At 46.4% G+C, this 20,655-nt stretch overlaps 2 protein-coding genes across 5 annotated transcripts; both read right to left on the reverse strand.

Moving 5' to 3' along the window:
- Positions 1–2,803: 2,803 nt before the first annotated feature.
- On the reverse strand, positions 2,804–14,848 carry AARSD1 (alanyl-tRNA synthetase domain containing 1). Its single transcript, XM_060081887.1, has 13 exons — positions 14,810–14,848; positions 11,497–11,631; positions 11,215–11,346; positions 9,036–9,195; positions 7,478–7,535; positions 6,912–7,068; positions 6,699–6,815; positions 6,313–6,443; positions 5,706–5,772; positions 5,423–5,514; positions 4,947–5,001; positions 3,714–3,808; positions 2,804–3,144 (listed from the first exon to the last, which is right to left on the reverse strand). Exons 2-13 carry the CDS (start codon positions 11,533–11,535, stop codon positions 3,009–3,011), a joined length of 1,239 nt encoding a protein of 412 aa, XP_059937870.1. The 5' UTR covers positions 11,536–11,631; positions 14,810–14,848; the 3' UTR covers positions 2,804–3,008.
- Positions 12,902–20,548, reverse strand: PTGES3L (prostaglandin E synthase 3 like). 4 transcript variants are annotated; one of them, XM_060081889.1, is made up of 8 exons: positions 20,218–20,542; positions 19,732–19,845; positions 19,545–19,611; positions 19,342–19,440; positions 16,556–16,645; positions 15,582–15,635; positions 15,049–15,076; positions 12,902–13,139 (listed from the first exon to the last, which is right to left on the reverse strand). In XM_060081889.1, the coding sequence occupies exons 1-8, from the start codon at positions 20,223–20,225 to the stop codon at positions 13,123–13,125; spliced, it is 477 nt and encodes a 158-aa protein (XP_059937872.1). In that variant the 5' UTR covers positions 20,226–20,542; the 3' UTR covers positions 12,902–13,122. The 4 variants fall into 4 exon arrangements, with proteins under 4 accessions (XP_059937872.1, XP_059937871.1, XP_059937873.1 ...); XM_060081888.1 differs by lacking the exon at positions 12,902–13,139 and adding an exon at positions 14,019–14,616 and having other exon boundaries at positions 20,218–20,548; XM_060081890.1 differs by lacking the exon at positions 12,902–13,139 and adding an exon at positions 14,654–14,862 and having other exon boundaries at positions 20,218–20,540.
- Between the last annotated feature and the right edge of the window lie 107 nt (positions 20,549–20,655).

The raw sequence follows: 20,655 nt of genomic DNA on the forward strand, positions 1-20,655 counted from the left end.
TTTAGCTTCTTTCACTTTGGGAGAAAACTAACTGGACACCGTCATTCTCTCCTTAGGGGCTCTTGACACAGGAGGAAAAAATGATTCCACACCAGAGCTGTATCCACCCTGAACTTCCTAGAGCTATAACACATGCACATGTAAGCACATAACCTCATCTGGAGACCCAGGATTCAGCCATAAGTTTGATTTATAGGACCAGCACAAACATCAAAGCTGACATGCCCTGTGAGGGAAAACACAGGGGCTGTTTGGGAGGATTGGTCTATACTTTGAAATGGAATGGCACATCAAAAAATACTTGTTAAATGTGAAGCTAATCTTTTTAACTACCTTGGATGCTTATCGCCCTATGCTACTATTACTAATTATATACCCATTGGCACCAACCTTCCCTGAACATTCTCATCTATAAAATAAGGTAGTTACACTAAATCAATGGTTTCCAGATGGTGTCCTGTGGCTCCATGGGGGTACCTCAGGGTCTTCTAAGCTCCTGCAAAACTCCAAGCCTCCACTCCTTTTTCCAACCAGATCAACACAGCTTTCATCCATTTCCGAATTGGGCTGTTATATGTAAGACTCATGAAGAAAAGCTTCCTTTAAATTGAAGACAAAAGTTTGAAAGCCACTGCACTAGGTAACCACTCAATTCCATCCAGCCAAATTCTATGAAGCCACGCTCCCTGCCTGCCTCAGTTTCTCTAGCAGGAACGCAGCAGAAATTCCTCACGTGGGAATTTTACCTGAATAAAGTCCTTGTGTGAACAAGGAGACAGACATCTAATCTGAAGCTATTCACCGGTAGCTGCTGGGTTCAAAAGACACGTCCCTTGGCCTCAATCATGGCTCCAAAATAACCTGGGGAAGCATAGGAGGTGCCTGCACACACGTCCATCCACAGGGGCACTGCCCAGGGATGCAGCTCACCTGGAGGTGGCGGAAGTGCAGCCGCTCCTGCTGTTACAACCAATCCTCGATTTGCAGGTAAAGAGGAACTGAACATTAGGTAATCAAAAATACCCATTCTAGGTCATCTCCGGGAATCCAGTGTTTTCTTGAGCACTTACAGTTGAATATGTTACTTCCCAACACCACAGAGATCGAGGCACCCCCATTACTGCCACGTTACCAGTGAGGAAAGTGAAGGTTGAAAAGGCAAGATAACTCTCCCAAGTGAGGAAACAACAGAACCAGATTTTTTTTAAGTTGTATTCTTTTTTTTTTTTTTTCCTGATACGCGGGCCTCTCACCTTTGTGGCCTCTCCCGTTGTGGAGCACAGGCTCCGGACGTGCAGGCTCAGCAGCCATGGCTCACGGGCCCAGCCGCTCCGCGGCATGTGGGATCCTCCCGGACCAGGGCACGAACCCGCGTCCCCTGCATCGGCAGGCGGACTCTCAACCACTGCGCCACCAGGGAAACCCTAAGTTGCATTCTTAAATTGTGAAATATAACCTCATGGAATAAATCATAAATGTAGACTACAATGCATAATTACAGAGCAAAGCCCGATGTTTAACTGTCACCCAAGTCAAGAAACAAAACGCTGCGGGCACCCTAGAAACCACCCTCCCACCCCCACCTTGGGTCCCTTCTTCGTCCTGCTTCACTCCCTCCCCAGAAGTATCAATAAATGCTGTCCTGACTTTTAAAATCAATTCCTTGCTTTTTGTTATATAGTTCTACCACCTATAGATGCTCGAAGCCAGGACTACTCAGGTCTGTGAAACTCCAGTCTATGCTCTTAACCTTGAGATAATGCTTTCTCGTTCTATTAGCTGCTGAAAGATGACTTTAAATCTTCCATCAACTATGGATTTGTTTCTCCTTTTAGATCTGTCAATGTCTGCTTTATGTATTTTGAGGCTGTTATTAGATACCTATAAATTTAGAACTATTTTACCTTCCTTTTATCACCACATGTCTCTCTGGGTCTCTAATAATGATTCTTTTTTTTTTTTTTTTTTTGGCCACGCTGTGCAGCTTGCAGGATCTTACTTCCCCCACCAGGGATTGAACCCAAGCCACAGCAGTGAAAGCGCTGAGTCCTATCCACTGAACCGCCAGGGAATTTTTTTTTTCCTGGGGGGGCGGGGCCAATAATGATTCTTAAAGTGTTATAGCCTTAAAGTCTCATTTACCTCATATTAATAATGCCCCCAGCTTTCTCTGGGTTAGTCTTGCCTGGTATCTTTTTCCATCCTTTTCCTGCTTCAATAGCAGACTTGGAACACCTTTCGACTATATATTTTCGTGCCCTCTTGACCTATTTACGAAGTCATTGATACCTTTTAATTCTGAAACACAAGACTAGGAAAAGAAATAAGGAAAAAATAAGAGAAAACAAGGACATGTGAGTCTAAGCCCTAAGCCAAGCCTCTGGCCTGACACACATCTCCTTAGGCAGCTGCATTTCTACATGAAGAAAGACTGCAGCTGGGTTTAGATAAATTACTACAGTTCATCAACATAACACTCACGATAGGGTGTGCCTAACAGCTGAATTAGAAAGCTGTTTAAGACTCACCGACATAGAGAACAGACTTGTGGATGCCATAGTAGGGGTCGGGGGGTAGGTAGGGATGGACTGGGAGTTTGGGATTAGCAGATGCAAACTGTTATATATAGAATGGATAAACAACAAGGTCCTACTGTATTGCACAGGGAACTATATTCAATATCTTGTGATAAACCATAATGGAAAAATTGTGAAAAAGAATGTATATATATATGTATAGCTGAATCACTCTACTGTACAACAGAAATTAACACATTGTATATATCAACTATACTTCAATAAAATAAATTAAAAAAAATAAAGCTGTTTATTCACAAAGACACTGATCACATAAGCACACTGGAATATACTGTGTAAATCCATATCCATCATGTAAATATACATGGTGCCACAATCATTTCAAGTCAAACTATTTTATTGTCCAAGAGACTCCTTCTGTGGTCACAGGAGGCCGGCTGTCAACGGACAACCAGGGAGGCACCCGAGCCCTCACTCCTCTGCACTCTGCGTGCTGACGTAGTCCTGGAGAAGCGCCTGCACCTCTGCCCGACGGCTCATCTTGGTGGCCTTGCCTTGAAAGCGGCCTTTCTTCCCCGCTCCCTTGCCTTCTAGCACCTCAGCCACCCTGGGGAGCAGAGAGACAGTCAGGGAGGGCGTCTTTGAGGGAAAAATCACAGGAAAACCAAGGGCAGCCCTGAGGCTTTCCCCTTGGGCTGGGGGGAGAGAAAAAGTAAATGGCTTCTAGAAATACTTACACACGTGCACGAAGATATGTTTACCATATTTATTTAAGAGCGAATAACTGGGGGCTTCCCTGGTGGCACACTGATTAGGAATCCGCCTGCCAATGCAGGGGACATGGGTTCGAGCCCCAGTCCAGGAAGATCCCACATGCCGCGGAGCGGCTAGGCCCACGCGCCGCAACTACTGAGCCTGCACGTCTGGAGCCTGTGCTCTGCAACGGGAGAGGCTGCGCACTGCAATGCACAGTGGCCTCCGTTCACCGCAACTGGAGAAAGCCCTCCCAAAGAAACGAAGACCCAACACAGCCAAAAATAAGTAAATAAATAAATTTATTTATTTAAAAAAAAATGAGATGCAGATGTGGTGGCCCTTTGCATCCAACAAGGGTGCTATTAGTAGGTTAGGCTTACAGGCTCTCCCACCCGCGCAAAGCCGTCCACGGAAGATTACCTGGGCGCCAGGGCCTCCACAGCCTCAGCTGGCCCTGCCAGTAAGAAGAGTCCAGCACCTTTCTCTTCGCCCACAGTTAAGAACAGGAGGGTCTCCTAGGATGGAAGACAAGAAGATGAGCCCTGACACTTAAAAGACATGCAGTCAATCCCCCCTAAACTGCACTCTCTTCAGTCTCAAGAACAGACTTTTATCATATTGCAATATATAAAGATACCAAATCCACACAGTGTACACCTTATACAATATTACATACCAATAATATCTCAATTAAAAGAAAAACAGGTTTTCCCTCCTAAACCACAAGTGATGCTCCTGATGAATGTAAGGCAGCCCCTCCACTCTGGGGCCCAGTAGGGACAAGAAACTTTGAGAGTGGCTATAGGAACTTAGGTTGATTACTAAGAAGGGGGCGTAAGGCTGCTGACCATGATCAAGCATAAAATGCCTTTCATGATCTGACTCCCGCCAAACTTTGCAGCCTGGTCACCCCACTCCCACACCGCCCCTTGCACCGTGTCGGCTATCGCCGAAACCTCCATGTTTCCCTCTGCTTGGCCACCTTGGCTCCCCTGTCTGCCGATGACCGCTAAGCAGTCTTCTAGGCCCCTCCCCTGAAGCCTCCCCAGCCTTTCAGGGAATGCACTCCTCTGCCTCTAGCACTGACCACCCTAAATTATAAATGTCGGCATACACGGGTGTCTCCCAGACTCAAGAGTGAGCGCCTTGAGAATCAGTACTCTCTACACAGAAGTAAGGAGAGAGATACACACACATTGCTTGGCCCAGGGTAGATATTCCCCAAAGTGTTTCCAGAGTGAATGCAAAAGAGAGACCTGGAAACCACTAAGCTCTGGTCAGGACCAGGGCAGGTGGCTGAAGTCAGAGGCAAAGGAAAACTGAACGGATGTTCAGTCCTTCTAAGGACCTAGCCAACCCCCGTACTTCTGAAATCAGCCCTCAGCACATATAAATGTGGGTGGCACGGAGGAGTTCCAGTTCTGATAAGAGGAGCTCTGAAGCTGGTAAATGTCACAGCCCGAGAGGTCAATACCATTGACCGAGCTTGGCACCTAAAACAGAGCCTAGCTCAGAGTCAGTGCTGAGAAAAGAGCGTTGAATGAACTTCTGTTCCCTATTCTTCATGTGTTCATGCGGAGGGACCTCAGCTAACCTGACACCCCTCATCAGGTCTCCACCCGGGGCGGACAGAGAACCTCATGCTCCTCTTACCTCTGACCCAATCTCATTGGCGATGATATTCATGAACTCAGAATCACCCTCCTTCCTAAAACAAAGGGCAAAGACATCAGATCCAAGTTGCAAGGGGAGCTAGGAAGCCCAGCTCCTCCTCGTGAGGCTGGCCACACTGCTACCTTTTGTGCAAAGTCCCAGAGAAAGAGAGCGCTGAGGGCCAGCCTGGCATCTTTCTAAGCCTCAGCACGTTATAACAAGTTTTGCGTTTGTTTCTGTCTCCCTTAAACAGGATTCACCCGGGTAAGTGGAGACCGGTTAGATGGCAAAGGAGATGAGGGAAGGCTCTAATGAAAGTTATAGTGAAGATGTTTACATCAAACCCAGGAAATCTGCAAGGCAACACACTTCTTCGGGTCTTCTCAGCCTTAAGAACACCAGGGCCGACCCGCCTCCCACTCTGCACTGCGTACAGGGGAGAGGCTGAGCCCTAAGCCTAGCACCCCTGGCCTCACCTGTGTAATGTGACCACACCTCCCCAGTCTGGGCTGTTCCTGAGGCTGTGGGCGATGTGCACAGCCAGGTCTCTGAGCAGATTCAGGTTGTTCTGAAAAGGATGCCATAACTCAGTTGACAGGTGGGGAAAGGGTAACCAGAGAGAGCACCATCTCTCCACCCCTCCCCTCCCCACTCACTGCCCACTGACATGCTGCACATCCAGTTCGGTGGAGGGGCTGAGTCTGGGGAGCCTATTCCAGGCAGGGCCCGCACCCTCGCCACCCTCCATGGATAAAGCACCTTCTGCAGGAGCTTGCTGGAGTTCTGCAGCTTTTTCACTGCTTCCACGTGATCCCCTGCTCCACACCTGCAAGAGAAAGGTTCGTGGAGGCCTGTCTAGTTTTCCAACTGGTTTTGGTGTCAGGCGTAAATCAATGGCACCCTTCTTTTTTTTTTTTTTTTTTTTTTTTTTTTTTTGCGGTACGCGGGCCTCTCACTGCTGTGGCCTCTCCCGTTGCGGAGCACAGGCTCTGGACGCGCAGGCTCAGCGGCCATGGCTCACGGGCCCAGCCGCTCCACGGCACGTGGGATCCTCCCGGACTGGGGCACGAACCCGTGTCCCCTGCATCGGCAGGCGGACTCTCAACCACTGCGCCACCAGGGAAGCCCAATGGTGCCCTTCTTGATGGGACCCACGGACATTCCAAGGAAGCCTCAGGCTGTTGGGGAAGAGGATGTAAAGGAAGAAACCATTCTGTGTGCATCTGATCGACTATCCAAAGCACTTTAGCATTTACGATTGCATCCTACCCCTAAAGACAGAGTATTCTGTCTGCCGTACAGGTGGGAAGGCTAAGCTCCGGGCTGCCCAGGCGCTGAGAAAAGGAGGCAGTGGGCGGGGGCGTACTTCAGCAGAGCTGTCAGTGCTTTCTCAGCGCTGTGACTCTTCTCCATCCACTTCAGCACCCGGTTCCCAGCCAGAAAGGTCACGTTGGTTTTGTTCTTTTTCCCCTTCTCAGAGCCCAGGATTTTAATGACCTACATGAGGCAAGGAAGTAACACACACACACACACACACACACACACACACACACACACACACATATATAAACCGCAGCAGGTGCTGGACCCAAGGGTAGGAGAGATCAAGACCTCCCCGCTGGCTCGGAAGCAATAAGGAGTGATTTCACTCAGGACCCCTCAGGTGTCCCCCTCTATCACTCCCAGCCCTGCTGTGATCCCCGACCTCCGACACCCTCTCTCCCACGCACTCAAGAGCCCTTCCTCACCTACCTGAAGGTCACTGAGATTGTTCACGTGGGTCCCACAGCACATGTTGGAATCAACGCTCTTGATGGTAACAACTCGAATAGGCCCAGCATGATCATCCGGCAAACCCCGGCCCCTCACCTGGAACGCAAGGGAGGGAGGAGGGCTGTCTGAATTTTGACGAGGAGCCCTCGGAGGGCCACTCTACAGAAGCCACCCTGCTGGCTCTCCCCTCACCTGCTCCACACTGGGATCATCCAGGCTCAGTTCTCGCACATACACAGGCAGCCGATCTCTGATTTTTTCATTGACACTCTGCTCAATGGCAGCTACTTGCTCTGCAGTCACAGAGGGGCTGTCCAGCTCGATGACACTCCGGAGTCGCCCTAACTCCCTGCAAGAAGAAGTACAGTGGTCACAGGATGCTGATGGGGACAGTTAATAACAGAAGGAAGTTTATCGTTTACAAAGCATATTCATGTAAATGCTGGTATTTAATCCTCACAAAAATGTCACAAAGTAGGGACTGTCATTTCCACTTTACCAGTGAGGGGTGATAAGGAACATGATCAAGGTCATGCAAGGGATTCACCCCCTAGGTCACTGAGCTCCAAAGTCCATGTTCTTTTTTAAGCAAAGGGAGACGTTTCTCAGGGAAAACATAAAGTCATCCATCACCCCATCTTCGAGGGGAACAGGTGAGCACAACAGATTTTTATCCTCCTTCCCCTGACTCACTACTAGGAAAGGGGCCAGCAGTCAGGGACCCATGCCTGACAGTTAGTCTTACGCCTCTTGCTCACCATGATGTTGTCTTCAGCCCAAACAGATGATCAGCAACCGCAGTGATGAGATGTTGCCCTGAGCAGAAAGTGGAGGAGACGGGAGAAGAAGTGAGAAGTGATCATGAGTGACATGATCCCAATGTCAATGTCATCAGAGAAATTCTCCTGCTGAAGACCTGCCTGGCACTGGGTAATACTCTTGAGAGATACTTTATTGAAAACCCTCAGGAGAATTCTGCAAGAGGCTTTATGATGCCATTTCTTGAATGAGGAAACCAAGGTCTAGAGAAATCAAACTTGCCAAGGCAACAGTAGCTTGTCAGAGGCAGGATTTGAACTCGAGTTCTAATTGTGCCAGATTCATTCACTCAACAAAAATTTATCAAGTGCCTACCACGTGCAAGGCACAGGGCTTGGCACTAGAGATACAGCGCTATCCCTGATCGATACAGCGCTATCCCTGATCGATGACAGCAAGGAGGAGGAGAAGGAATCAACTGTGAAGGCAAAGGGAACAAGACAGCCAAAGGCCTTGAAGGAGGAAGAAGCAGGATGTGTTCAAGGAATGGAGAGAAGGCCAGCATGGCCAGGATGCAGAGAGCGGGAGGCAGGAGCACCGGGTGAGGCTGGAGCAGTAGATGAGCGCCAGCCCAGGCAGGCCTTGTGCCCCACGGCAAGACGTTTGGCTTCATCATGAGCTACAGGTAGCCTTTGAAAAGCTTTTTTTGTTTTTTTTTAATGCGGTACGCGGGCCTCTCACTGTGGTGGCCTCTCCCGTCGTGGAGCACAGGCTCTGGACGTGCAGGCTCAGCGGCCATGGCTCATGGGCCCAGCCGCTCCGCGGCATGTGGGATCTTCCCAGACCAAGGCACGAACCCGCGTCCCCTGCATCGGCAGGCAGACTCTCAACCACTGCGCCACCAGGGAAGCCCTGAAAAGCTTTAAAGCAGGGGAGTGGCCTGATCAGACTTTCATTTTTAAAAAATATTCTGGCTGCTTTGTGGAGAATGGGTTGCAAAGAGACAAGAAAGAACATGGGGAGACTAGCCGGGAGGCTATTACAGAGGGCTGGGGAGAGACCATGAGAGCTGGGACGAGGATGACTGTGTTGACAGTGGAAGCAGACAGAGAAGTATTTAGAAAATAAACCGACATGACTCAGATTGACTGGCTATCCCTAAAGAAGCGTCTGAACTGACTTCCAGGATTTGAGCAACTGAGTGGATGCTGATGCCATGCAATGAACATAGTGAAGGCGAAGAGAAGACCAGATCTGGGGGAGGGGGTGGCTTTTTAATTCCATTCGGGACATTTTGAGTTTAAGAAGCCTATGAGACATATACAGATATAGATATCAAGTGGGAAGTTAGTAATACTTAAATGCAGCAGTTATTCTAATACTTTTACTTTAACTGCTTATTTTGCTTTTATAACATTCATCACATCTTGTCTGAACTGGAGCTGATTCTGAATATGTCTGTCTCTTCCAAAAGGTTAACTCCTAGAGGACCCAAGCCGCGTCTCAATCATCGTGACATTCCCACACGCAGCAACTGCCCCATTCCACCCCACCTACCTGAATGCTGCTGCATGTGGTCAAACCTCCGTTCCCAGTCCACCCGGACCTGTACCTCAGTCCCAGGGGTCAGAGGTGTCTGGGTGAAATGATCAGCCTGGGCGCCCCGGCGGGTCACTCTCAGCACAGAGATGTCATTGATTGTACCACGGTCATCAGGCTGGGGAAAGAAGTAAAAATAATCGGCGGGGGCTTCCCTGGTGGCGCAGTGGTTGAGAGTCCGCCTGCCGATGCAGGGGACACGGGTTCGTGCCCCGGTCCGGGAAGATCCAACATGCCGCGGAGCGGCTGGGCCCGTGAGCCATGGCCGCTGAGCCTGCGCGTCCGGAGCCTGTGCTCCGCAACGGGAGAGGCCACAACAGTGAGAGGCCCGTGTACCGCAAAAAAAAAAAAAAAAAAAAAAAAAAAAAAAAAAAAAAATCGGTGGTAGCAGGTAGGGCTCACCCTAACTCCTGGATACAAAGACCCTCTAGCAAAAGCTTGTGAGAAACACACCCAGAATTTGAGCTTCCCTAAGGGAGAAGAAGCAATGCCAAGTGAGGTGGTCCACTTTGTTCATAGGGGACTCCCTCTATACTCTTCACTTGGAACACCTTTTGTTCTTCAGAACAAAATAACAGAATGAATACAAAAATTGTAACTACAGCATAAAATAGATAACTAATGAAAACCTACTGTATAGCACATGGAGCTCGAAAACAAATAAATAAATAAAATTTGGAAAAAAATGTAACTACAGCAACGAAAATTTTAGTAAAACCCAAAGAAACTTAATCCTCACTCTCATTGCCTTGGTTTAGATTTTTATCTTTCAATCGTTTCCAAACTGACCTGAACTTTTCTCCCTTCTTCCACTCTGTCTTCTACACTGCTACTAGAATTAAATTCAAAAATATTCATGAAAAATATCAAATATTACAAAATATCAACGGCTTACAAGACACTGTGCCTACCCAAGAATACAATGTCAATAAGACATGGTCCCTCATGGAACTGAAAAGTCTGGAGAAGAATAGAGACATGCTAACAGGCAGCTGCAATATGATCTACAACATGCCATAGTTCAAAAAAGTACATTGTTTTAGAGGAGCTCAAAGAAAAGGAACCTAACAGTCTTGGGGAATCAGGGAAGACTTCCTGGAAGAGGTGATATGTAAAATGAGACCTGCTATGGATACCTGAGGGCACAGGTTTTCCTTCAGCAGATCAGAAAACCTCCATGCTGGGAAAAATTGGAAGTTTCTCATAATCAAGTTTACTGAATATGTTCTCTCACATCATTTCTTTGCCTAAGTACTTCCATGGCTCACCACAGCTTCCTGAATGAAGTCCACACACCTTAACACATCCTTCAAGGACCTCTGAACTGGCCCCCACTTATCTTTCCAAAGCCATCTCCAGCCTGTCATCAACACACACCAGAGGCTCCAACTATATGGGACTATTTTGCAGTTAACTAGACTTGTCAGATTCTTACAGGCTTCCCTGCCTTTGTGCTATTCTTTCAGCTGGGAAAGCCTCTCCCACAATGCCCATCTTTGGTGTTATTATTCTCCTTTCCCATGTTCTCATTGGACCTTGTCCCTACCCCATCACAGCACTGATAAGTCTGCCCTCTGTTGTGCTCTTTCAGGGGAAACTTTTTCAGTCCATGCCAAACACCCTAATCGAATTCCTACCTCAGGTCCTTTGCACTTATTCTCCCTCCCCGGAATACTCTCCACCCCCCACCAGCACCACTAGATAATGGCAATGGATTACCCACTCACCTCACTTAGTTCTCGACTGAAATAACTTGCCCCCTACCTAGGAGGCCATCCCATCACTCTCTTTCCCTCGACCTTTAATTTTCTTTATAGCATTTATCATACCGGCATACTACTTATCTATTCTCCGTTTTGTCTGTTTTCTACAATAAATATTCTACGTATGCAGAGACACCTTCTTGTTCAGCTTTTATCCTTAGAGCTTGAATTAGTACCCAGCATTTGTTACGGACAGATAACTATTTGTTGATAAATACCTGCTGAATGAACAAATGAACTAAATTGAACTAATTTCCATATGTATTCACTACAGCTGGGACTGAGGACCAGGAGAGCATTTCCGACCTGCTCGGAAAGAATTAGGGGCTTCCTGGGAGGGGGGAGAAGGAAAGGGGAAGGGACGGGCCTGGTACCTGTCCCCCGCCCTCGGGGAAAAGCAGCGTGTCTTCCAGCACCACATGGAAACCGCTCAGCACTTCCTTCTTGCCGTTGCTTCCTTCGGTCTGCAGCTCCGCGGGACTGCAGGAGACCACGGTGGTGGTGAACTGGGCAAAGAGGGATGCGAGAGTAAGCCCGGACCCCAACCCTCAGCGCACCGGGACTGAATCCAGCTCGGTGCCCCCTCCACGCGGCGCCCTCTTCCCCGCACCGCCGCACCCGCTCGGAGCATCAGGTATCCCGCCCGCCGGTCGTACCTCCCTGGCGTAGCTGTCCCGCTGACACTGGAAAGCCATCGCTGTTGTCTCCCAGGACGCCGATAACCTTGCACACTGAAACGCCTGGCCCCGGACGGAGAGCGAAGCGGGACAATCTTCATCTCGGGCGCGTCTCTGCGCAGAAGCAAAGAACGGGGTGTGGTTTGGACAAACTTATTGAAAACGCGAAATGCAGGCGCTCAGGGTTGTTGAGGGACTATTTTAAGACGTTGAAGAAAACCAGAAGACAAGACAGAACAAAACTGCGGCCTGAACTTGTCATAGCACTTTGTTTGGCCCTGTTGGACCCCAGGGATGTACGTAATTCGGCCCCGCGGAAGCCCGCCTGATAGAAGTGGGGATGGTACTGGCTTGGATAGACAGCAACGTCGCCCAATGGAAATGTAATGCAAGCCACATACGTTAATTTTTCTTTAAAGCTCTTTTTAAAAAATTAATTAATTATTTATTTGGTTGCACTCGGTCTTAGTTGCGTCAGGCGGCCTCCTTAGCTGTGGCATGCGAACTCTTAGTTGCAGCATGCGTGTGGGATCTAGTTCCCTGACAAGGGATCGAACCCGGCCCCCTGCATTGGGAGCACTGGGATCTTATCCACTGCGCCACCAGGGAAGTCCCTTAATAATGTTTTTATTTAAATCACCATATCCAAAATATTATTTCATCATGTAATGTGTATTTTATAATAAGTGAGTTTTTCCCCCCCCGTACAAGATTTTCGAAACCTGGTATGTATTTTACACTTACAGCACATCTCAGTTCGGACTAGCAACATTCAAGTACTCAATAATCACGTGTGACCATTGCTACGGGATTGGACAGTGCAAATAAAGAGGTTAACAGAAGTTTAACTGCAATTGGTGCCTTAAAACGTTAAATGGATTAAAAGTTAAGATTAACTTTCTGCTCTTTTAAATCGAGTAATAAAAAGCTTGAAGTTCCCAGATGTTTCAGAATATAGGGTTTTTCTGATTTTAGGCAGTAATGCAGACCATACCCATGTGTTACGTAATGTGTTCCATTTGGAACTCTGGAGCAACTCCGTGTGATCAAACGTATTAATATTTATGCTGAGAAATAAATACGCTAAATGGAATAAACAAAGACTATAAATAGCCTCACATCATTTTAGGTCATGTTTTGCTGCCGGATGAGTTTTGGTGTTAATTCTTTTTTTAAGTCAGTCTTTAGAAATTTTCGGTTTTCAGAATTGTGGGCAAGGGCACATATGCTATAGAAGTTCAAGTCCCAGCTTTGCCACTTATTGTGACCTGTTTGAGCACCTATTAAGAGAAGACTTAATTGTTTTACAAGGTTGATATGAAGTTCAAAATTTTTAATGAGATGATATTCAAATACTTAGTAAATTGTAAAGCACGATACAAATAGATTTGCATTATGTTATTTTTTAAGTTTAAGAACTAATGTCAATATCAAAGTGGGCAAAAGACATGGACAGAGCACATTAAAAGAAATATTAATCACTAATAAACAATGAGCAATCTCATAATTTAAAGCAAATTAAACCAGGGAATTCCCTGGCGGTCCAGTGGTTAGGATTCTGTACTCTCACTGCTGAGGGCCCGGGTTCAATCCCTGGTTGGGGAACTAAGATCCCTCAAGTCCTGTGTCGTGGCCAGAAAGAAAAAAAATGAAGCAAATTAAACCAAGTATAATTTTATCTTAGCAAATATCTAAAAGGTTTTGGAGAATGGAGCACTCTTGGTGGAAGTGAAAATTGGTATGATTTCATCTAAAAGCAACTTGGCAACAGCTTTCAAAATGTTTATCTGCTCTTTGACCTAGCAATTCTACTTCTAGAAATTTACCCTATAGGAATTCCCTGGTGGTCCAGCGGTTAGGACTTGGTGCTTCCACTGCCAGGGCTCAGGTTCAATCCCTGGTTGGGGAACTAAGATCCTGAAAGCCGTGTGGTGTGGCCGGGAAAAAAAAAAAAAGAAATTTACCCTACAGATATTCTTGCCAAATATGTAAGGATCTACTTTTTAAACTGTTCCTTGCAGCCTTGTTTGAAAACTGAAAAAGACTAACAACAACTTAAGTGTCCCTTGATAAGGAACCAGTTAAATTATGGAAAATATATTCAAATGAATACCATGTAGCCATAAAGAAGGGTCAGATCTATGTATACTGATTTAGAAAGAGCTCCAATACATATTAAGTGAAAAAAAGCAGGGTATAAGATGTATATTAATAGTATGATTCCCATTGTGTACACACAGATGCATTGCATTTGCCTATATGTGTTAAACTTTAATATATTGATATATTGTACTGTATATAAACAATACATGATATTGTATATGTTTATGTTCCAGATATGTTGTATGTTTTATATATAACTATATAATTATATAATATAAATTATAGGTATTATGGAATCTATAACAGATGTAATATATAGATATAAAGATATAGACATAAATATATAAATTTATTGAAGAAACTGTTAACAGTTACAGCTGTTGAGGGAGTGCAAATTCTACTTTAAATTTTACACCCTTCTATACTATTTAATTTTTTAAACTATGTCCATATATTACTGAAATAAACTTTAGATTTTAATTTTTTTTAACAAATCTCAGTACTTTACCGTGAATTCAAGGGCAAAGCCTGAGTGTTGCATTTTGTTTAAGTCACAATTTAAGTACACACTGGGCCCTCAGAAAATGTCTGTGGATGAATGGGGTAGCTGGTGAATAGAGTAGTAAACAGACATAGGCATTAACTAATGTAACAATTAGCTTTAAAAGTGTAAAGATATTTAAAGGAATGCTCTCCTAGTGCCAGTAAATGGCCTAACTTTTTTTTAAGTGCAAAAAAAACCCCAAACATGTAAAGATATTTCTGGAGTATGCAGGAAGCTAAGGTGGGTTTCTGGCTGGTTCTAGAGGTGGCAGTATTAGCTATCAAGTGAAAGGCTGGTTTCTGCTCTGAAGATCTGGGCATGGGAAAGTTCCCCAGCTTGGTTACAGGTCTGCTCCCAACATCTTTCTTCTTCCATTCTCGACAGTAAGGGCCAGGATCTCTGACACCCACCTCTCCACTGGAGAGGAGCTATAGACAGGAAGAGGCTTGCCTCTAGGAGGAAGAAGTACAAAAAAGGAAAGAGACACAGAACAGTCCCTACAGATTTATTATAATCTACATGCTGCTTCTATGGCTTTTGCTCTTACACATACACACACACAGAGGCTCAAATACTCCAGAAAGCCCTGATGAGTGGCCCAAACACAAAGATTACAGCCAATTGGTAGGAAGTCAGAAGCCCCACCTGTCTACTCCTCTCCTATCCTGTCATCTGACGCAGCAGCCATAGTCAAGTGCCTAGGAAATAGAAATAAAGCATGAAGGAGGACCCTTAATAAAGAGCTTCTAGGAAAGTTCGGAGATCCCAGAGGACCCTGGCGCACGGCCAAAGAGCTGAGAAAGACCCAGGACCTAGCTTGTTAGAGTGACTCGAAGATAGCCACAGCTTCCTCCCCAGCTCTGCTGTCACAGAAAGTTAATTACCTGTTGCGTCCGCACTGTCAGAATCATCCTGGGGGAAAAAAAAAAGACAAAAGCACCTGTAGAGTCTGCAAAGAGTGGACATTTATGTTCACAAATGCTGCTCACTCCCTCCAGCTTTCCAGGTTTTCTTTGGTAATTTTCTGAATCACACAACCTCTTGGGAGCCTAACACGGAAGGATTTAAATTTTGTATGATAAAATAAGACACTTGTACTCAGTAAATAGCACTGTGCCATGCATCATTTAATGCCAGAATTTCAGCGAATGCTACTGGTCCTTACAGCTATAAAGATAGTCAACAGGGCCAGGTCTGCCCTAGATTGGAGAAGCAGAAGGGGAGATGGAATGGACAAGGGTCTTACTGGGGTTTTCTAGAGCATGGAGAAGAACATTTGACCTCCTGTGTCAAATTCAGATTTGGCTAACATGCACTAAGAACCAGTATGTGCTAGAGACTGGGACAGGAGCTTTCTAGTATCTTATTTTTAAGGGGTAAAAGGAAAGGGAAAGGTTAAGGAGCAGGCTTTACTTACATCCAGGTCGTCCATTGCAGGGGGAGGCCTCTTGGTGGTGACCTTCTCCAAAAGCTGGTGGGAAGAGAAAAGTAGTCACAAGAGAGAAGAGGGGCAAAGGAAGAGCAACCTGCATATTGACGGACCACAGGAAAATGGTCCCAGGCAAACAACTGCCCCAGCTTTAAAGCCCTTAATACATCACTGGAATGAACTGGAGAAAACTAAATTGATACCCACCTTTTAAAAAATTTTTATTTTATATTGTAGTATAGTTGATTAACAATGTTGTGTTAGTTTCAGGTGTACAGCAAAGTGATTCAGTTATACCTATACATGTATCTATTCTTTTTCAAGTTCTTTTCCCATTTAGGTTATTACAGAATACTGAGCAGAGTTCCCTGTGCTATACGGTAGGTCCTTGTGGGTTATCTCTTTTAATTATAGCAGTGTGTACATGAAATTGACCCCATTTTTAAAAGGAAATTTAGACACACACACCTCCTTACTAATCTGGGTTACTGTTAGTGTTTTTGGAACTTGAATAAATAGCTGAAATTCGGAAACCAAATATCGTATAGCATGGTGCAATTTACTGGGGATTGGTGATTTATTTTGTGATGTGAATTTTTATACTGAGTAGTTTGAGCTTCCCATGAAGCTATCTGGCTCAGGAAAAACACACACACATATACAAAGAAAACAGAAGAGAGAACAAGAATTACAGAAAAGTAGGAAAAGCTTTTGCCAAACTTTTTTGGAACACAGACTCTACTCTAAACAGTGAATGAATCTATGTATACAATTTCACTAACAATATTCACTTCTCTCAATCCTACTAAATAAACATTGCACAAAACATAAAGACTATCACACCACTGAGCAACCTGCCTGGGGAGATCATATCCCTCTGCCTAGCCCCGACGACAATCCTCCAGAGCAGTGTGTGGGGAGAGTCACAGAGAATGATTGAGATAGGCAGAAAACAGCATTACCTCTGCGTAATGGTCCATCTGAGCCAGCTCCACTTCTTCATCCCCTTCCCAGTCTCTCCAGTTATCAAAATCCACAGACAACCACACTGGCTGCAGGAGGAAAGCACAGAGAGTCACAGACCAGGAAGGCAGCAGCAGAAGCGCATAGATGAGCATGGGTATGTGTGTGGGAGCATGCTTGGCGAAAAGAGGGTCAATGGGGGTATCATCTTCCCCACAGCACCCCTTTAGTTAACCCCTCTCCAGGCTGCCACGTCATCAGCAGCAGCAGCAGCAAAGATTTACCAAGAACGTACTAAGTGCCAAGCACAATGCCAGGCATTGTAGGAGATGGAAAAGCATAGAAACTCTGTCCTCCAGGAGCCAACTGACTAGAAAGATAACACATCTAGAAAGATAACTGTATCATAAAGCATCCTAGGAGTCAACCAAGCAGCATTCCCTGGAATCAGGGACAACCCTTTGAGGCCCATATTCCAAGTTCCCACATTTAGACAGGGAAAGAAGTTATTTACTCATTCACTTAACAGGTATTTGTTGAACACATACTGTGGTTGGCACTGGGATTTTTAAAATGTTCACTACACAGTCCCAGCCATCAAGAAGCAAGTAGGGGACTTCCCTGCTGGTGCAGTGGTTAAGAATCCACCTGCCAGTGCAGGGGACACAGGTTCAAGCCCTGCTCTGGGAAGATCCCACATGCCACGGAGCAGCTAAGCCCGAGTGCCACAACTACTGAAGCCCGTGCGCCTAGAGCCTGTGCTCTGCAACAAGAGAAGCCACTGCAATGCGAAGCCTGCGCACCGCAACGAAGAACCGCTCGCCACAACTAGAGAAAGCCCACGCGCAGCAATGAAGACCCAATGCAGCCAAAAATAAATAAATTTATTTTTTAAAAAAAGTAGGCAAGGGAAATGTAAATAAATCATTATAATACAGTGTGGAAAGTGTGACGGTGGGTTCTGTAGGGGATATTATAGGAAGCCAGCCTTCTTGGAGTAGCAGGGCCTTAAAGGATGAGCAGGGGTTAGGTGGGCAAAGGTAGTGGTGATGGAGACTTTCCAGGAAGAAGGCATAGCTTGAGCAAAGGTATTGAGGTGCATAGTAGCCTGGTGTGTGGAAGACAGCTGCAAGCAGTTTGCTGTGGCTGGAATGTGACCTTTGAGGCAGAGAGTAAAGGGGTGTGAGGCTGCAGAAGGAAAGAACAGCCACGTCATCAGCTTATACGTCATGCTGTGGTGCTTAGACTCTAAGCCAAATGGCAGAAGCTACAAGTTCAAGTGCCTGAGAGTGTCAGGGAGATAATGAAAAGGAGTGAAGTGAAGTGGAATGCATGCCCCATTTCAAGCTCCAACTCTAGGCATTTGGGAATTTAGACGAGTGTGGCCAGAGTCTCCAGTTTCCAAGAGAAGCTGAGAATCTGGATTTTTAGGTGAAATCCCTACGTTTTTATTTTTATTTATGTATTTATTTATTTTTACAATCTAGATCTTTTATTTTCTTTATAGCTATCATGCCATGAGTTCATAGGGAATGGGTTCCAACAGTTCAGGCTCCTTTCCATTGGTTCTCATGAAGTGTGCTTCTCTGGGTGGAGCGGGCTAGTGCTTCAGCTGAACCCAAGTACTTTTCTCTTTGGCTTCCTTCTTTTTCTGATCATTTTCCTTCACACATTTCAGGAAACTATCTCTGCTCTCAGAGTGCTTAATATGCTCAATATGCACATTAATTCTCTTGGCAATAATCTTGCCCTTAACTTGTTTGTTTACAGTGATGCCAACAGCATGCTGGGTAATGCTGTAGACTTGCAATTTTGCCATGGTAACATTTGTGGGGCATTCCTTTTTGAACAGAGCCCATTCGCTTGATATCTACAGTACCATCTTTCTTGTAGATTCGCATGGAAGGAACAACTCCATGTTTATTTAAAGGCCTAGAGAACATATAGTGGGTGGCCTCCTCTTTCCCTTTGTGTTGGTCATCTTGGTGAGTTACTGGAAAATGGCGGTTCTGGCTGAAAGGTGAAATCTCCACATTTTAAAAAATTAATTAATTTATTTATTTATGGCTGCCTTGGGTCTTTGTTGCTGCATGCAGGCTTTCTCTAGTTGCGGCAAGCAGGGGCTACTCTTTGTTGCGGTGCACGGGCTCTAGGCTTCAGTAGTTGTGGCACGTGGGCTCTGTTGTTGTGGCTCGTGGTCTCTAGAGCGCAGGCTCAGTAGTCGTGGCGCACAGGCTTAGTTGCTCCACGGCAAGTGGGATCTTCCAGGACCAGGGCTCCAACCCGTGTCCCCTGCATTGGCAGGTGGATTCTTAACCACTGAGCCATCAGGGATGTCTGAAATCTCCACGTTTTTAAATGTCAGTGGCCCATCAAAATAATTTTTAACACTTTGAAGACTGCTAAAACAAATTTGAGAGGCAGATCCAGCCAGCATGCAGCCAATTTTCAACTTTTAGGGGAAAAGAAGCCACTGGAGGGTCTTAAGAGGAAAAGTGACAGGGTCAAATGTGTGTTTTAAACAGACCATGCTGCGAGGAATGCAGAGGATGGATTGAGGGTGGTGCTGAAAATATGCAACAAACCTCACCCAGTAATGGATAAGGCCTGAATTAGGAAGAGATTAAATCATGGATTCTATTTAAGAGGTGAAATAGGCAAGACCTGGTGAGTAACTGAATGTTGGTGGGAAAGGAGCCAAGGGTGAGTCCCAGACCTAACTTGTCTACCTGGGTACACAGATAGAGAGCACAGGAGAAAAAGCGGCCACTTCCCGCACACGCACCTTGATATCCTCCTTAGTGAGTCGGGGCCAGGCCACCTTCTCCTTCCATTTCCTCACAAAGCAAGTAATGGAGCGGCCAGAGCGCTTATCCCGCGAGTCCTGCCCGATAGAGAGCATCATTCTTAGGGTCTGAGGTTTAGAATGAATCTCCGTTTCCCAAGCAGCCTCCCCATCCAGCCCTTACTGCCCCACCCCACCCTTACCTTGCAGTTCACCTTGGCATAGAACTCAATCTCATTATAAAACTCCACTCCATCGGCATTCTTGCAGCTGAGGAGACAATGCAGCTAAGGAGAAGAGGAGGCTGAGTGTGGAGTGTGGGGGCATTAGGAGAAGGGAAAGGTTCCCAAGAAGCCAGGCGCTGGCAGCAGTGGAGGGGGAGGGGATTACCTGAACACAATGCGGTGGTCTTCGATGAGCACGTGGACATCGGTGCTGTCCTCAACACAAAACTCCATGAACACATACTTGGGCCTGTCGTACCACAGGGTCCGAGCATGCTGCCTGAAGAGGAGTTGAGGTGAGGCTTCATAGGGGTGCGAGAGGGAAGACCGAGGGCATTTGGGAAAGGTTGGGGAAAATCCAGGGACGTTTTATGCTACAGCACGGTCAAAGCGGAGCTAAATAAGACAGAAGCGGGTGGAAGGGGAGTGACGAGACTGAGGTGTGCGGTGAAGATGAACCTGAGGAGAACCGAAAGTGCGAGAGTAGAGAGGTAGGGAGTTATGGAGAACATTCAGGTCACACTTCCCCTCACCACCCCAAGGGTACAGAGACCTGGGGTCCGGGGTTCCCATGGGACCTCGCAGAACCTGGAGCGCCCAGAAAACGAGGGGAAAGGAACCTCTAGTGAAAGAGGCGGCCAGAAGCACTTACCGTGCCATGGCGGCTCCCGCTGCCCCGAGGCGTTTGGAATCCGAGGCAGGGGCCGCTATCTTTAGATCCTGGGGACGCCCCCAGCAGCTGCCTCTCCTTACATGGTTGGGGAAAGGGTTTAGAGGAAGTGGGAACGTGGCCTAAGCCAAGGGATCCGCACTCCGAAGAGACTCTGGGAGAGCATAGTTCCTGCAGCCCTTCACATCTTGGGGTCTCCAGAAATACACACGTTAGGAATAGACGACCCGCCCGCCGGGATTAGAGGTCGATACACACGGAAGGACTTGTCCCGGCTTCATTAGCCTGTTTCGCCAATGCTTAGCACACTCAGTGACCGACACACAGCAGGCGCTCTATTAAAAAAAAAAAAAACTACTGGCCAGAATTAAATCCCAAGGGAAGGCCGGCCCTGGATGACGTCTAAACTAGGTGACGTCT

The sequence above is a fragment of the Mesoplodon densirostris genome, chromosome 18, assembly GCF_025265405.1.
Source record: "Mesoplodon densirostris isolate mMesDen1 chromosome 18, mMesDen1 primary haplotype, whole genome shotgun sequence".
NCBI lineage: Eukaryota > Metazoa > Chordata > Mammalia > Artiodactyla > Ziphiidae > Mesoplodon > Mesoplodon densirostris.

Coding starts and splice junctions, on each gene's coding strand:
- PTGES3L (XM_060081888.1), bottom strand. Junction 15,636..16,555: donor AGATGGACCATTACGCAGAG/GTAATGCTGTTT, acceptor TCTTCCCACCAG/CTTTTGGAGAAGGTCACCAC. Junction 15,077..15,581: donor CTGCAATGGACGACCTGGAT/GTAAGTAAAGCC, acceptor TTTTTCCCCCAG/GATGATTCTGACAGTGCGGA.
- AARSD1 (XM_060081887.1), bottom strand. CDS start 11,535: ATGGCTTTCCAGTGTCAGCGGGACAGCTACGCCAGGGAG. Junction 7,536..9,035: donor CCACATGCAGCAGCATTCAG/GTAGGTGGGGTG, acceptor CTTTCTGCTCAG/GGCAACATCTCATCACTGCG. Junction 6,816..6,911: donor ATGATCCCAGTGTGGAGCAG/GTGAGGGGAGAG, acceptor CTTGCGTTCCAG/GTGAGGGGCCGGGGTTTGCC.